This window comes from Hemicordylus capensis, chromosome 6 (assembly GCF_027244095.1).
Source record: "Hemicordylus capensis ecotype Gifberg chromosome 6, rHemCap1.1.pri, whole genome shotgun sequence".
NCBI lineage: Eukaryota > Metazoa > Chordata > Lepidosauria > Squamata > Cordylidae > Hemicordylus > Hemicordylus capensis.
This window is the reverse complement of record NC_069662.1, coordinates 124,482,773-124,501,482: the sequence shown is the minus strand read 5'-3', so window position 1 is coordinate 124,501,482 and position 18,710 is coordinate 124,482,773. Positions and strand designations below refer to the sequence as shown.

The 18,710-nt window shown below is 39.6% G+C and overlaps 1 protein-coding gene across 5 annotated transcripts in view; it reads right to left on the bottom strand.

The window, feature by feature from the left end:
* The window catches only part of DGKB (diacylglycerol kinase beta), a 418,263-nt gene that overhangs the window by 225,952 nt on the left and 173,601 nt on the right, over positions 1 to 18,710 (bottom strand). For all 5 annotated transcript variants that reach the window (XM_053261933.1, XM_053261935.1, XM_053261932.1 and 2 more), the window contains 3 exons: positions 17,251 to 17,336; positions 14,711 to 14,800; positions 7,860 to 8,020 (listed from right to left, as the gene is read on the bottom strand). In XM_053261933.1, coding sequence (XP_053117908.1) covers positions 7,860 to 8,020; positions 14,711 to 14,800; positions 17,251 to 17,336 — 337 coding nt within the window. The remainder of the gene's footprint in view (positions 1 to 7,859; positions 8,021 to 14,710; positions 14,801 to 17,250; positions 17,337 to 18,710) is intronic.

Below are 18,710 nucleotides of genomic sequence, written 5' to 3'. Positions count from 1 at the left end.
AGGGACACCACAAATGCATAGTTTGTGATGATGTCATCCACCCCAATTCAAGATGGCAGACACATGAACATTGCCAACTTCTACCTTCTATTTCTTCTTATAACAATGACTGAAACCTGTTTGTAATACTAGTAAGACTGGGTTAAACATCTAGAGATAAAATCATTAACTTTGCCTGGAATAGACAACTGTTCTGCTTACTTGGGCTACAGGCGAATTTTTCTTTTTAGCTGAATTAACATGTACTTGGGTTATTCCTGTAGCTCAGAAATGGATCTGCACATCCACATTTCTCTCAAAGTTCCACATGTGTTCTGGTGCTTACCCAGGCCACTTGTGCAAATGGCCATCCCATTAAGTGAAAGGAAAAGGTAATATATCCATTCATGCGTGCATAGTTGAAAACACTTTGCGAATACCATAATCATGGATTGGATGTAGATCTAAAATGAACTCCATTCCCTCTTTTCATTTCTCCCTAGCATAACTGCCCTTTTATATTAGATATACATCACCATATTCATCACATGGTGATTATAATTATTAGTACACAGATACTCAGATAATTTTAAATGTACACTGCATATTGGAACTGACAGCTTTCCAAACACAGGCACACAGTAACAAGGAAAAAATTGTTTCAAGAAATTGTTTCCATACCACCACATCCTTTACCTTTTATTTTCTCATAGAAAACTAAGGATAAGGAAAATGTCGGAGATGACAAACACATTACAAAGCAAAGAGACGTACTGATGTTCAATTAATTCTCATCTTGGCTTCAAAACAGCCTTTCATCTGGCATAAGAAATTCTACATTCATCATAATTTATCACTTATACTGTGCCTACTACTATACTGGATGCCATACAAAGCTACAACAAAGGGCTATATACAATCAGAACAAAAAGCTAAGAGAGGCTGCAGATGTTCCTGAATTGATTGTTCTTCTATTGCATTTAAACAGAATCCCCTTAACAATATATTCTGCCTATGGGAGAATACATTCAAGTTTCTTCCAGTGACTATTATAAATAAATAACATTATCAATATGAGAATATATCACAATTGTGGTATGATTATTAATACAGGATCATGATGAACTGTTAATCATTACTTAGTGGATTACAAATCTCATCTAGAAAAATATTATTATAAATAATGAACAATATTATGTATGGACTATGATACCTATAAGTTAATTATATACTCCAGAGCTGACAGTCACATTTATTTAAGCTTTCTGTTCTCTACACAGTTCCGAACCTACAGTTAAGCATTTGTTTTCTTCTTCGGTAGTAGTGTTGTCTTTATGAATGTTTAAAGTGACTCCAAAGCTATACAATGTAATGCTGTCTTAAAAATCCTATGCAACCTACAGAGAATAGGCCTCAGGGTTCCTTATGCCACTGAAATGCCATTGGTGTTGCAGCTGCTTTTGTTCTGAGGGAAGTCCTTAGGCAACCCATGAGACAGCGGAAGGTTATCTTGGATCGGTTGCCATAAGCCACTTAGAATATGCAAAGGTCTGTAGAAGTGCTTTGCACCAGTGCAGCCCCTTGCCACTGGTATTCCCCCCATCGGCGCAGGCCCATCCAGCCACTAGCAGCTCTTCCACACCTTCTGCTGCAGGGGAAGACATGTGTTGATGGTGCTGCCCAAGCAGCTTTCTTCTTTCATGCCTTCTGGCGCCACTCATAAGAGACAGCAGAAGGTGTAGGGCAGCATGCCCTGTTGGCAGAGAGGGCGCGTGCCCAAAGGCGTAGGGAGAAGCAAATCGGGGGCCGCCGAGCAGGGTCTGCGAAGGCTGCCAGCAATTAAGATCACTGGTCTAGAAGAATATGGCTAGCTCTGCTCTGTTGACTTTGCACAAGATATACCAACAGTGGTTGCAGGCTGCAGCAGGGGATGGGATTGGGGTATTAGGTGGCCTATAAAAGCTGATCGTCTCTTTGACCACGAGGCTATTCAAATGCACAAGCAGCCGCAGCTAGCAAACTTGGGGAGAGGAGGGGGGATCCCCACTTGTACGGTGCATTTTTGGAGTTCTGGGGTAAGAGCAATGCATCCTGGCACCCCAGCCCTCCGAGCTGTCAGCAGCAGCTGGTGATCATCTGGGTGGGCAATCCACCCGCCCAGGGAAGGCAGAATAATAGTCTGCGAGGAAGTAAGCTCTTTAGGGCTTCCTCTCCACAAGCCCTGTACACCTTTCTCACTGCTCACGAGAAAGGGCCTCCTGTTACCAAACTGGCTGTGATGACTTTGATTTTATTGATTGATTGATTGATTTGATTTGATTTGATTTGTATACCATCCCTCCAAAATGGCTCAGGGCAGTTTACAATTAAAACACAAGATTTGATCTTAGCAAGATTAGCATTAGCCCAGAACATGTGTTTTCCTGTGAAAATCTTACCTAATGTCCGGCGAGGACGGCTGTCCTTACCTCCGAGGACGGAGTGGTGAGAGGGCCCAAGGTAACAGGGACAGGTGGCAGCCGGGGAGAGACGGAGGAAAGAATGCCAACCAGCAGGGACTCAGCTCCAGTGGAGGAGGAGCAGAGCCCTGATAAAGCTGAAGGGGAGGTGTACGAGGATAACAGCAGCATGCTTCCCGAAGGGAGGGGGTCTGAGCAGGAAGAGGAAGAGGGGGGAGAGGCATTGGCAACAACTGAAAAGGGTGGTCAATTACAGGTAATAAAAAGGGGCGCTGGCCCCATAATTGGGGGTGGGCGATGCATAGCCTGTAAGGAGGCATATAAGGAGCCAGCCGGGGATGAGAAGCTGGCTGGTGGCGAGTGTCGGGGCACCCAGAGAGGGGCAGACACAAGGAGCAAGCAGCCTGAATCGGAAGAGGCACAGGGTGACGCTCAGCCCACTCCCTGTCTCTGCTCTGAAGCTGGACCCAATAATCCTAGCCATGCTGGGTAAAGGTGACAAAGATGTGTAGCCAGATACCTAATGTATTATTAATTATTATTATTTATTTACACAGTCAGAGAGGTGTTACTGATTGGTTTGTTTTATCCAGACATCGAGTCCTTCCCAAGGACCTGGGATGGCTGAATTTTATTATCAATGTTGTTGCTGTTATTATAGATATCGTCGCATAATATAGGCTCTTCCCAGTAAAGTTGCTTTTTGTAATTGGCTGATGGTGATTTCTGTGGCCCCTATGGTGTTGAGGTGCTCTTCAAGGTCTTTTGGAACTGCACGCAGGGCGCCAATGACCACTGGGATTATTTGGGTCTTCTTCTGCCACAGACTTTGAATTTCAATTTGTAGATCTTTGTATTTTGTGATTTTTTTCTATTTCTTTTTCTTCTATTCTGCTATCCCCTGGTATTGCTATGCTGATTATTTTAACTTGTTTTTCTTTCTTCCCAACTACAGTTATATCTGGTGTATTGTGTGGCAGATGTTTATCAGTTTGTAGTCGGAAGTCCCATAATATTTTTACATCTTCATTTTCGACAATTTTTTTCAATTTTGTGGTCCCACCAGTTTTTGGCTACAGGTAGCGTGTATTTTTTGCAGATGTTCCAGTGTATCATCCCTGCTACCTTGTCATGCCTTTGTTTGTAGTCAGTCTGTGCGATCTTTTTACAACAGCTGATTAGGTGGTCCACTGTTTCATCTGCTTCTTTACAAAGGCAGCACTTGCTGTTTGTTGTTGACTTTTCTACTTTTGCTCTTATTGCATTTGTTTTTAGTGCCTGCTCTTGTGCAGCCAGTATTAAACCCTCTATTTTTTTCTTCAAGTTGCCATTCTTAAGCCATTGCCAGGTCTTGGTGATGTCTGATTTTCCACTTATATTGTGCAAATATTGACCATGCAGGGGCTTATTTCTCCATTTTTCTGCTCGGTTCTTGACTTGTTCTTTCTTGTAGGCCTGCTTTTTTTCATTGGTGTTGAATAGTTTCTCGTTATTGACCCTTCACTGTCCTTCATCTTCTTCACTGTCCTTGATATATTCTTCAAGGCCTCTTTTCTCCTCCTCTACTGTTTGATGGACTTGCAGCATTCCTCTTCCACCTGAGCTGCGAGGGAGGTATAGCCTATCTACATCACTGCGGGGGTGCAGAGCATGATTGATGGTCATTATTTCCCTGGTCTTACGATCTAGTGTCTCTATTATTATTATTATTTATTTACACAGTCAGACAGGTGTTATTGACTGGTTTGTTCTATCCAGACATCGAGTCCTTCCCAAGGACCTGGGATGGCTGAATTTTATTGTCAATGTTGTTGCTGTTATAGATATCGTCGCAGAATATTATTATCATTATTATCATTATCATTATTATCAATTCAATTTCTATACTACCCTTCCAAAAATGGCTCAAGGCAGTTTACACAGAGGAATAATAAATAAATAAGATGGATCCCTGTCCCCAAAGGGCTCACAATCTAAAAGAAACATAAGACAGGCACCAGCAACAGTCACTAGAGGTACTGTGCTGGGGGTGGATAATGAAGAACATATATTCTGCTTGAAAACAGCCATGGATAACTTGGCTTCTTGAACACTCAGATAAATATCAAGGTCCTACTCTGTGTCCCTGCCCCACCATCAGAGATATAGCAGGTTGCCATGGTGGAGAGGATCTTGTAATGATCTTGTAATGGAAACGGTCTTGAAATGAGGTCTGGCATAAAATACAACGTTTTTTTGTAACAGCAACACACTAGGCCAAAATCTTCCACCTACTTGGCAGACCCATGTCATCTTAGGGCCTGCACACAAACTACCATTTTCTAAGGAAGTGTTGATTTGATAAGGGATTGTCTTTAAACATAACTATCATGACAGGTCTTTTCAGTTGTGATGGCTAGACTATGAAATGCCCTCCTGAGGAAGACTTATCTGGCTCCTTATCTGCTTTCCCTTTGGTGAACTTTGAAAACTTGGTTATCCCAATGGGGTTTTGGACATAGGCCTGTGATCCAAAACTGCTATTTGTTGCTTTTATGACTTTTTTTTTAACTGCCAATATCTTTTTAATGTTGAGAGTTTTTAGTACTGTGTTGTGCTTATATTGTGTATTTTAATATTATTTAGCTGTGTTGAGTGTCTTGAAAGATAAGTGGGGCAAGAGTATTATGAATCAATACATAAATACAGCCTGAAAGCTCATCCAGTCCTTTTAAAAGACTAGCTGGTACACTAAAGGGCTCATCTCACTTGCCTTGTATTTCTTATTCCAGGTAGCTATCACTCTGATTTACTACCATCAGCATCAGACACAAGTCTGCATTGTCCTTTTCATGTCCAAAGCATCACTGTATTTGCTTGCAACACTTGTGGATGTCAGGAAAATCCTTATCTAGTACAAGACTAAAATATGATCCCAAATTATTGTAGTTCAAGTTCTTTTCCCATTTTTCAGGACTATATTAAAGATATGTAATGAAAGATGAGGCTAACAACTTAGGGGATTGTGATGGGGAGTTAAACCCATAACAACTCCAAATTTATGATTATGAGAACTAAGCAGTCATATTTTTTGTCCTATTGGCAGAATAAGAGGCTCTAAGTGACTGGCTAGAGTTGAAGGATATTAAATCATGACCCATGCAAATTTCTATTTGATAGGGCATTTGGATGGTAATATATTAGGTGTTGTAAAAATACACTTGTCTTCATCGTGGACCTTTGCAACCTTACAATAATAACTTTGAAGGAATATATACTGATTCCTGTTCATCAGCAGTACTTCTGTTGAATGAAGGTGAGTCTCAAAATGATAGCCCCATGTTATTAAAAAAAAATCAGCAAGCTCATCAAGCAAGCAATCTAGAGAACATGTGTTCCTTATTGTATGACTTCTTATGGTGGCTTTATTGGTTTGATCTGTGTATTTGGATTTTAAAAAACCTTTTATTTTTATGATATTTTCAAAAGCTTTTTAAAAAGAAACCACAGATACAACAATAATAAATGAAACAGTGACAATCTATGGGTGAGATAAATATGACACTAATCAGCATACACATAGGTAACATCATTAAAGATATAGTAGATTGCTTCATGGATTTAAAAGCCAGTCTGTCCCAAGGGTGAGGTTAGATGGAAGTAACCTTTTCTAGTCGTGGTTCATACATGACATAAACCAACATGCCTCTTTGTATGGTGGCTGTAGATGGCCTCATCTATGAAGCAAACACTTTGCACCAATGGCCTACTGTATGAGAAACTGCTTCATATGATTCTTTCCCTCAAAAGAGTGCGGCTGGAGATCAAAAAATGTGAACTGGATATACACACAAATGGGTGTCAATGTGGATTACCCAATCTATACAGAAAAGTGTGTCTCTCTGTGTGTGTGTGTGTGTGTGTGTGTGTGTGTGTGTGTGTGTGTACTGAAGATAATCAAAACAAGAATGTATACAGAGTTCACGAGAAGTTGTGTAGAAAGCACTGCTATGAAGCAGATTTGGTGAATCCTCCCAAAGGATGGAATTCCATAATCAGGGAGCCTTTCCACTCACCTTTATTATCTGAACCTGACAGATAATTGGCATTATTATGAAGATGCCCTCAGAAATCTTAACAGGAAAAATGAAAGAAGGTAATTTATGTTGAATGTTGGGCATATGCTATTTAAGGCTTTCAAGCAGGGTTAGACAACCTTGGCTCTCCAAGTATTGCTGAACTACAACTCCCATCATCTTCAGCTGTAATAAACGGCAGCTAGGGATGATGGGAGTTGTAGTTCAGCAACACCTGGAGAGCCAAGGTTGCCTACCTCTGCTTTAAAAGATAAAATCTGTACTTGAATTGTTCCTAAACAAGGAACAGACAGCCAGTGCAGATGTCAAAGCACTGATGTAATACATGGTTGCCACATTCTGCACCAGCTAACATTGCCAAACAGTTTTCAAGGGAAACCTGACAACTGAGTTGTTGAATTATTTGCCACAACATATAACAATGACCACTACCTCAAATGGCTTAGAAAAGGATTAGGAGGTTCGTGGAAAATAGCTCTATTGATTGATACTGCTGTCAAAGCACTGAGAAGTGAAAATGGAATCTTCATATTCAAATGCTTGGGACAAACAAAAAGGAATACATATTAATATCATGCTCTGCTTGCATTTGGTTGGTTATGATTATGAGACAAAGTGCTGTTCTGCATGGACTAGAGTTATGATCCAACAAGGTTACTGAGAAATACAGATCTCTAAATATTTGTGAATTAGCGACTGTTCCATCCCAATGAACAGTTCTGTGTTCTACAAAAGGTCCCCATATTATTAGATTCATAAAGTAACACTGGTACACCAACCAATCACCCTGCCAACCGACCAACCTCCCTCCCTCTCACACACAGTAATTTATTTTGTTTTGGATAGCACTGAATGTTCAGAATGTACATGGATGAAGGGAAGCAATATATAGATGTTTTTCTTTATCTAGAAATATATGGAAGCAAGCCTAATTCTGTCCATTAAAAGAGACAGAGTATATTTAAGAAACAATCTTCAGCAGTGTGCCTCTGAAAGTCTGAATATTTACCAACATGACAGTTAAGAGGTGTTAATGAATGATTCATCATTTATATTTGTATAGGCACCACTAATTTACTGCTACAGCTCTTCATATAAACCATTACGAACAGTGTGATTATATTGCCCATACACAAACAGGTGGAAGAGCTTGAGGGAATAATTCTATTTTGACTATGTAAGTAAATTTATGTAAATTGTCAGTCATCTATGTATTCCTTTTTACCAGAAAAAAATGTATATAAAATAAACTATCAGTGTTCAGTCATCACTCACTCTGAGCATAAACTCCAAGCAGTTATTTAGAACAGCAAAAATATCACTTAAGAATGAGCATGACTCTTACCACTCCAATTGAAAAATAATTATTAATGATACTGTAAGGCACTGGATCTCCTTTTTCATCTTTATCATTGGGTATTACTTCAAATTTCCACCTGTCCAGCAAGACTTCGGTGCTGTTTTCAATATCTTTCAAGATCTTCAGAAGATTCTCACCTTCATATCCTGTGTAAACATGATTGTTTTAAATGCAGCAGAATTTGCTAAACATTTATTTCTTTAAAGAAGTTTAGGACCCACAATCTCACTGTGAAACATTTAAATCAGGGAAAATATATGCTGAGTGGAAACTTTAGCCTGAAGAATGCAAACCCAAAGTCTTTCTTCAGCCAAACTAACAAAGTGTCCGTCCCACTTTGGTGGAATGCGAATTCAAAATAATGTAAAAAGGCAGAACCTGAGCTGCTGTCATTAGTTTTAAGTTCTTGGCCATCTAAATACTTACTTGTCAATGGAGACAGACAGTTCTAATCAACACATTAGAGCAGGCTTAAATGCAGTTATTTTACAATTTAAAATAGCTGCATTTAAGCAATAATTTTAAAAATGCATAAAGTTTGCAAAAAACACTTAAAATACATACATTTAGAAATATGGGCCCACATGTTACATGTTACAACTGATACAAGGATGGAAGAAGGGCTCTGTCATCACAGAGAAGCTGGAAAGCAGGGGTGTAGCAAGGGTCATGGCAGCCTGGGGACAAGCCACCGATCACACTGACTATGCCCCTTCCCCCCACATAATCCTGCCTATGCAGGGGGTATGGTCAGCATGGGCAGAGGACATGCAGCAGCCCCTCACCCTCTTAGGTCGGTGGAGCACTTTCTTTACCACAAGAAAACATCTGTCCCTCCCTGCTCCATTGTCCCTGTGCTGGGGAGCATGTGCATGCTTTGTGCCCACGATGGGGAAGCCCCCTAACCAGAGTTTGTCCCCTGGCCCTCTGGGGTCTTGCTACGCCCCTGCTCCATCCTCTCTGTGATGGTGGGGCCTTTCTTCCATCCTCGTATCACTACACAACATGTGGGCCACTGTATCTAAGTATGGTAACAGTATAAAGAGCTACAAGAGGAAAACTATTTACTTTTCTATTCACAGTTGATAGTAAAACTGTCAGTAGGTTGTAACAAACCTAATGTGTTACAATCTTTACCTTATCCTCACAGCAACCTTGTGAACCAGGTTTCTATCACTCCCATTAGGGACGTAACGAGGCTGGAGGGGGCCCAGAGACAAAATTTTAAAACGGGCCCCTCGCTGATACACACACACACTTCACATGTGACTTGCCTCTGGGGGGCCCCTCGAGGCGTGGGGGCCCCCAGGCAGCCGCCTCCCCTTGCCTAATGGTAGTTACGCCCCTGACTCCCATTATACACATAGCAAAAATAATTAAAACCAAAACAAGACTGAGAAGTAGGTCAGGATTCAAAAGCAACACAATTGCTAATGTGCATCCAAGGGGACTTTGGGTTTACATTTGTCAGAGCAGTCCACTACGCCACATGACAAATCACATTTGAAATTACAGGAGTTTTAAAAGCAGTTTCTGATATACTACGAGGTCTGCTATTAAAAGGAAAAAAGTGTAAACGTAAATTCCACTGTGCATGTGCAAGCTCTTGGGCACATCTAAATATTTCTTGGTGTCCCTATTAAATCTATAAATGAACATACTACCACACCCATGTGCAGCATTCTACCCTGTAGATCACAAATAAGGTTTCATAGTAAGAGATCAAAATAGCAACCACTTTCCCCTCATAAAGCATTTTGTACCCCCTAATTCCCATACCGAACTGCAATTAAGCCTAAAGATATTTAACTACAATAACAGCATCTTTGTCCCCGTTTATGAAAGCCTCAGTTTCCCTCTCCCTCCTGCATTGTTTCTCATGTAATTTCTAAATTCTAAGCCCTGTGAGAACAGGGGATGTCCTATCATTCTTTGTAAAGCATCATATATAATATTCTGATGGTTTTTGGATATGTTTTCTGTAACAGGCCCCTGCCCACTAGGTGCACAAGTCCTAATATTCACCCCCTCAACTACAAAATTCCCACATTAGCTGGGATGACTGTTTTCAGATGCACCTCTTCACTGCTGAGGGAGAACAGCAAAAGCTTCCACATCTCCAAACCAGTATCAAGTGCACCTAAATACTTCCAGTTCTCAAAAAGAAAAACTTCTTAGGCCCCAGTAAGATAAGGCTTTTCAGTCTTCCTTTTAGTTCAAGGGAGACAAGTCTAATACCAGGAATGGGGCATCAGAGATTGGAGACAGTAAGTCTAGTAGGTTGGAGCTGACCTACTAGTTGACCAAAGCATGCACTAAAAGGTCCAAGACACAATGAATACTATTTGTTTTTTTGTTTTGTTTGTTCGATTTCTATACCGTCCTTCCAAAAATGGCTCAGGGCGGTTTACACAGAGAAATAACAAACAAATGAATACTATGAATGAATACAATGAATACTATGCCAGACAGATTACTAAAAGGACCTGCCAGATAGGAGTCCAAGGCTAAATTGTCCAAGCCACCAAGCAAGTGGCTGTTCCCCTTCTCTGCACTGCTCAGAAAAAGTGCCCCCTCCATGGATGCTGTCCTGGAACAATCTGTCTTGTGGCCTTATGGGTGTAGATAACCTTCAAACACAATACACCTCTAGGAGTCCATGCGGCTTCATTGTTGTGCATAAACTTCCTTGTTGGTGGTAGTTAGCTTTTGATGGAATGCAAAAGCAACCCAAAGTGTGGGAAGCAATAAACAAACTTCAGCCTATATTTTGCTAATTAGTTGTCTTTTTAAGTGCTGCTATTTTTCAGTGCTAAGCAGCAAGGGCAGGGGGGAACCCGATCATCTATGAATTCTGATATGAAGTCTTATATGACAAACTCCTATGTCATTGCAGTTTTATGGTGCAAGCCACGTTATATTTAAATATTGCTGCTTTTCCCCATGTGGACACAAAATAATGCTGTGTCAATTTATTACACTCTCTCCTCATGCTATGAGCCACCTATATCTGATGACTAGTGGAAAGTCAATCCTATTTGATCCAATGAGACTGAGTTATCTTCCTATCACAGCCTACTAAACTAGCATTGCCAAGCAATGCATTCAGCAGCAATGGAGTTGATTATGCAAGCTTTTCTGCTTAACAGTTCGTAATCCATGCCAGGAGTTTGCATCACTGAAACGGAAAATTACTTACCAAACAAATTTGTTTGCATTCATTCTGTTCCCCAATCCTACGGAAAAGTTTCAGAAAAAATATCAGTGTTGTGGCACCAGCTACCCAAGAAAAGGAGGCAAAGAATAGTGAAAGGAAGAGAACTTTTGATGCTTATTCTTCTCCTAGTTCTAACAGTTGACTTGCAAAGTGGTTACATGCTAGTCTGGAAGGGACAGTCCATAAAGAAAGAAGGAATGGGGTTCCAGGGAGTGGGAAAGAGGGATTCAGACACAATGAATTACCACAGAATAATCTTCCATTGTTATGTGCTCCCACTTTCTTCCATTCTGCAGAACATTCCAGACAATCAGAGAAAGCAGCAAGCAACTCCATATAAAAGGAGTCTACCAGTCAGGCAGGTTATGAAACACACTGGACAATGTTTGCTCATGTTGCTGGCATATCAGTGTATTATAATAGCTCATTCCAAAGCGACAGGTTCTAGTATAATGCCCTAAATGCTTTATACTTGAACTTGCACAATACACAGAGTGACTATGCATAATACTATCAGTGAAATTACTTCATCACTGGAAAAGGAAGGAGATGGTATTTTCCAAGGAAATGAGTCCTTCCATGGAAGAGATGAAATATTTGCAGCTATGGTTAACAGTGGACATCTGTGAGTAAAATGCAAGATGGGATCCAAAGATCTGAGCTTTCATTACATACCCTTAATACACTTTAGAAGGATATTTGTAGGTGCTGAAGAAATTAAATATTTTTACTTACAGAAAATGTCTGTCTTACAAAATATATTTTATAAGAGGATAGCAGGACATGTTTTAGTCAGATCAATGTCCTTTTTAAGTTTGATTTTAGAACTATAAATTGCTGGCTAGCTGATGAGAAACTAGAAGACTGTTACAGAAATCAGAGGACTATTTCCAGGTGTGTGTGAGATGGTGCTAGTGGTGGGCTTTTAAGTATGCCCATGGAATATTCAATTAAAACACTTTAATTTGGAACATAACAGTAACTTAAAAAAACAATAGTACTAGGAGGAGGAGGAGGAGGAGGAGGAGGAAGATGAGAAAAAAATCAACAACATGTATAGATAATGGCCCTGTCCCACAAAAGGTTAGTTGTGTTTTAACGTTCAGTTACATCAATGAGACAAGTTAGTCATTATGTACTGTCCCAGTGGTTTCAACAGGCTCAATGCAACTAGTTTTTTTCTGAACTGTGATCAAAGTCTACGGAAGCTTCATTTTATAAAGAAAAATCACTTTAAAATGCTTTTAGGCTACTGACATGGTAAACAGAACATGGCGGATTTAGCTGAAAACAGATACAGCCCTAAACAGAAAGAAATACTAGAATCCTGAAACACTCAAGACATGCACACACATAGAGCCCTTTCTCACGATCCTGTGAAAGGGCATGAGGGCAGGAGGCAGTGAGGGCTGCAGGAGCTTACCTTCCCGACAGATAATCCTGCTGCTGCCTCTGGGTGCGCAGATCACACACTCAGATGTTCCGCTGCTGCCTCTGGCATCACGGAGATAGGGGGTCGAGCTGTGTCATTCTAGCCCCTGGAAATCCCAAAATGCACCACACAAGTGCATGGTGCATTGTGGGGATCCCCCAGGCACTGGCCAGGAGCCCCCCAGTGTCTCAGTGCTGGCCTGCAAGCAATCAGTACTGACACATGAGTAGTGAAGGGCATGAGACTACCCTTAACCACGGCTAACTGGCAGGCTTCTTTGGTGGGTTTGCTGTCGAGGCGCCACTGGGATCTGCCCAGATCCTGGAGGTTCTTACGTACAGCCTAACCCAAGCTGGGCATCCCTAGCGCAGGTTAGGGTGTGCATGAGAACAGCCTCATAGTTTTGATGATGTTCTGAATAATAATATAATCATATTAGCAGACTGATCAACTACAGCAGTCAGTGATCAAAATTATGATGTATGAACTACTGTATTTGCTGTCTCCAAAAAGAATTACTCTAGGTATAGACCAATTTCCTGATGATGCATGATGCACAACATGATGCACAAGATTCTGAGAGTTAAAGACCAGGATCTGGGAGAAAGCTATTAGAACAGTACAAATCAAGAAGAATCGTGAAGACTACACCAGCTCCAAAAGTTTGGAAGAAACATCTTCAAAGCTGACAGTGGAGAACCAAAAGATAACTGATTGACAGAATAAGCAGAAAATAAATAGGACAGAGTGTTTTTCTGCATTCGCGCAAAGAGAGGACTAAATTTTATTACCATCCCCATGAAATTTTAATACATTTTATGGAAACAAAACAGCACTAGATATTTCAGAAGCTACAGAGTCTCAAGCTATATTTATATAGGAATAGATAAGGAATACAGTAAGCACAAAGGTCCTGCTCTTCCAAAGGCAGGAGTGTCTAAGAGCTGCAAACATACAGAGCTAGTGGCACAACTTGTAAGTCTTGCAATAGGGAACTAACAGAAGAAGATTTGTTTACATTTAGTTATGAAGTGAAGTGAATGTGCAGTGAAGGATAAGAAAGCAAAAGCTGAAGAATCAATGAAAGCTAGCTGGCATTCAGGACACAATTAGAAGAAAAGAAAAGATAAGGGTGACATTTTTAAATTTATGATAGTGCTTTTGTTTTGCGTATCTTTTAGAGAGCTCAGATGAGATTACACAGCTATTCTGTGGTCTCCCATCTAGAAACTGATCAGATCCACACCTGATCAGATCCCCACAATGCAACAGCATCAGGTGTTCCCTGACTAATCACTGGTCAGAGAAATGAGCACAAGAAAAGACTGAGATCACTAAGGCATAAGGGATTCATGAATTAGGGTCTTTTTGAGATGAAAACTAGACAACCAAGAGTAGACTGCTCTGGCACCTTAAAATGGCACAACTTACATAATCACAAGGCCTCCTGTCTCCTTGGTTAGATCTTTTCATAGCCAAATTGTTACAGTTGCCACTGTCCTCCCCCTTTAATCCCAGAAAGCAGATGCCGGAATTAAAAATCTGGTCTTCATGCTTTCATGAAAGGAGGCAAATGGTACAGGAGATTTGATTACATATGCATCCTCCTCTTCTTTATTCTTTGCCTCCATGGATCCTGGCAGACAGCACCATAAGACTGATTGTCTGAAATCTACTGCAGGATGAGAGAAGAAGGAAATAACTAAGGGGAAAAAAATCCAAGATATTAGCAAAGTCAGTGTGACTTGAGATTTGGTTTTAACATTACTGAACATTTGTAGAAAAAATAGTATTATTGAGATATACTTTTCAGGAAGAATAGTTGGAAAATCAATTTCTAGAAGAAAAAATAGAAAAAGCTTTTGTATTATGAAAAATCACAGTGAAAAAAGTGTGAACCATAAGAGTTTTTAAAATCTACAATTGTACACATACAGTGCAAAGGGATTCTCAACTTCAAGGTATAAGAAGAATTATAGGGGAGTGAAGTGCATCAGGACTGCATGTTTCTATCCCAAGTATGAGCTGACACCACATTACAAGATATCCAGTGTGATCACAGAGAGCGCTGAGTCCATACACTTAAAACATGCACAATGTGCCAAAAGTACATCTGAATTGTTTTGCTTGCAAAAGAAATCTCTTTTCCCATAAGCAAGAAAGGTTTATAAAATATAACTTGCTTACCTCCTCCCCATCTTAAACATCGGGCTAAATCATTCCCAGTTCCAAGGGGCAGAATAGCAACTGGAGGATGCTTAATCAAAGTAGCTTTCTCTGAAGGAAAAAAAAAAGAGGATTTAGTCATTTAAGGATAGAAGCAGATAAGTCAATATAGATCTAGAATAAATGTGTTAATGTGATCAGATAAAGTTCTGACCCAACAACTTGGCTAGCTAGGAGGAAAAAAATGTAGCTTTCTAGAAATTAATCGAGTTACTAAATTTCTTTACAACTACTACCTATATGTGATTCCATTATTTGCTATTTTAGACATTTTTGGAACTCCTGTTGACAGCAGTTGAATAGCTTCCAGTGCTCCATATTTCAGTAAGAGAGTCAAGATACTCTGGAGCTCTGGTGCTTTCACACAACTTATGCCTCATCAGACTTTATACTGGCAATTAGCCACATATTGTAACATATCTCAAATGCTTGATAATTCAATTTTCGCTGGATTGGCAGGCAACACAATTTTAACCCAGTCTTTAATGGGCAACCATACTTTTTTTCCTTCATTTTTCCCCTACATTTCTGTGTTAGATATGATTAGGCCAGATTAGTTTTCTATCTGAAAAAGCATTTAGCACTCAGGCTCATTTTAGCAGATGTATTTTTCAAATAGATGTGGTTATATATAGTGCAGACACACCAGTGTTTTCCATTGCACACCAGAAGAAGGGCGATATTCAACTATATTTCCTTCCCTCTGTATTCACTTTTCTTTCCAAAACTATACTGTCTGTTGCCCAACTCTCAGGGACTTCATTTCAGGGGGGTATAGGTGACTGCAGAGGGAAGAAAAGATTGTCAAAATTTGACACTGCTCCATTGCTTTTTACCAACTACAGCTGGTACACCAGTTAAGACCCTACTTGAAGAAGTCAGTCCTGACCTCAGTCAGTCATTCGTAGGTAACATCCAGATTAAACTACTGCAATGAGCTCTATGTGGGGCTGCCCTTGAAGACTGTTCAGAAGCTTCAGCTGGTCCAGAATGCTCATGGGTGCAAGTCGCTTCATGAATATCACACCAATCGGGTGACAACTTCATTGATTACCGGTCCAGGCTAGATTCAAGGTACTGGTTTTGACCTTTAAAGTTCTACATGGCTTGGGGCCGGGGTATCAGTTGGATTGCAGTCGCTCATATGAACCTACCAGGGCCCTCCGCTCATTGTCTCAGGCCCTGCTAGTGGCCCCGCCACTAACAGAGATCCGGTTGGCAAGGACTAGAGACAGGGCCTTTTTGGTTGTGGCCCCTCAGCTTTGGAATGCCCTCCCTCTCTGTTTTTTAAAAAACAACTAAACACACATCTTTTAAAAGAGGCTTTTTATTGCTCCATTTTTTGTTTTTTTCTGGGAGGTTCTTTAGTTTTTCATTTTTATAACTCTCAATTTTTAGCATTTAAAATAACTTTTAATTTGAAACTTAATACTGATTGTGGTTTTTAGACTGATTTTTAACTTGTTTACTTAATTTGGGTAATTTTATTACTTTTATTTTTACATTGTATCTATTTTAGTGTTGTGTTCCGCCCCGAGCAGTAGAGTGCTGGAGGGACATGCTATAAATATTTTAAATAAATAATAAATTGTGTGATGGAAAGCGCTGGTGCATTGGTGCAGTTAGTCTGGATGTCAGCCTTTTTATATTTTTCATAAGATCAACAAATATTTTGATTTATTTTTAAGAGATGAATTGAAATATATGCCCTACCTTTTATGTATGTTTCAAGGTGGCTAACATAGTCAAAAGCATTAACACAATATAAACAATATTGTTTTTGTTGTTGCAGCAGGGTAGCTTATAAATCTAATAAATAAATGAATGGGTGGATACATCTCTAAAACTTTACATATTCTTCTTACTGGAAAGAGCAAAAAGCTAAGACTACATTTTCCTGTCTGGAAAGTATTAGTAGCATGAGAAGTTGGAGAGGGGAATCTGTGGTCCCAACAAATAGGAAAATCACATAAGTCTTATGCTTATAGATTTTTTTTTAAAGCTCTACTGCTGAGAGGATGCCTTCATGGTCTATTCCTAAAACAAAGAGGAACTTACAGTAAAAACAAACAACAACAACAAACTTCTTGCTTCTGCAAGTTATTAAGATACAGTAGATGAAATTTTTACGCTGTGTGCTGTAATACTGAAAAAGTCTAGTATAATGAAGGAAGATCAGCACAAAATAAGATATTCCCTATAAAATAATATATGAAAATGGTTAAACAGCTTAGTGATCTTCTTCCACTATACAAGCCTCTTTTAGCTAGAACTTCAACTGTCTCTTTCAAGAATTCCCAAGTGTCTCATATCCTGCTTCCTTTCTATGGCCTCCCTTTGATTAACATGGGGCTCAGAAAGTGATGTTTTCCCAGAGAATCTCAGGATCTGCTGTAACAAAGGTCAAATCAAACATCTGATACATTTTCCAAAAAAAGAAAATAAGGGGGCGGGGGAGAACAAGCTCAATATAAGTTATTTTTAAAATGCTTCCGTGTTACCTATACAGTCCAAAATCCAACCCACAGTTCCATCTCCACCGCACGCCAATACTCGGAAGTCAGGGACATCTCGGAAAAAATTTAATCTAAAACAGAGAGGAAGTATGCATTGTTACACTCCACAGCCTTGTTCTTGGCCCTCTATGGGCAGCATGCTTTATACAGAGATTCAATCCAGGATGGGGGTGGGGTGGGGGAGTGGACACGGAAAACCTGGCTGAACTCAACTTGCTACAGGACAGCACACACTTCATAGTAATTATAACTCTGTTACAATGGGCTATGTTATAAGGGCACTTAGTCATAAGATGCTAATTACTACAAAGTGATCCAATAAAATTAGGTTTCATTATAACATGCAGTTTATTATAGCAAGCTGTAAAATATTCATCTCCTGGGAACTATATTTTAATGTATAAAGATTAACTAGTATGTGGATGCCAAGTAGCTGTAAGAACATCATTTTTCAGACAGGGGAACTATGCAACCTAGGGCTGACTGCAACAGTTTTCAGCGCAGACTAGAAACAAATTAAACTTTGTGTTTAAAGAGGAAATATGCTCTACTTGTCATGCATAGTGAAATCATGTGATATTTAATGAAATGAAAAATTTAAAAAAACCAGCAAGATTTAATAGTGAATTCATATTTATCTGGCAGATGATAAAGTTCCAAGCTGAAACGTAAATCAGCTATTGACCTGTTATGCAAAAATGTGTGTTCATATTGCAGAATATAGACAGATATCTTTACTGGAACTACTGGTGAACTACATGTTTTGCATCAATGGACTCCATGAGTGTGCATATATCCACAAAATAGAGATAGCAGCATGTATAGTTCAGGTACACACAGTGGGGAAAAAAATGGCAAGTAATTTATTATAGACATTGTGGTTTTCATTTGGATGAAATTACTTGAACTGTATACATTCTAAGTAAAACATACTAGATATGTTATACAAGTCTCCAGTTCTGTACAGTTTATAGTCTCTGTTAATGACAAAACACAATGGGAAGTAGAAAGAAATCAGTATCAGTGACAAGAGGAATAATGAGGTAACATTACAACTATGAAGTGGTGATCCGTTCTGAAGACAGAAAGACTAGCTATGAACACAAAGTAGGTCACCACCTGTTTAGCCATTATTCACTGACAGTATTTTTGCAGGTATAAAACAGAAATACATTTTAAGGGCAAGTGTATTTATACTAATGTTAGCTTACAGATTTTTGAAGAACTTTTTGTCACATACAGAAAAGGAGCAGAGCGCTTGGTTGAAGGGGGCGGACAGTGAGAAAAGTTGATAATATAGTCCATAATCAATTCAAAATTTCAAAACTGCTTCCGTTTAAAATGTAAGTTAAGGTGCTTACAATTTTGTCTTGTGCTTCAAAGAAGCATGAAAAGTGCAAGTTTTCACCTTACCTCCTGCATCAGGTAAATAGTAAGTGAATTAG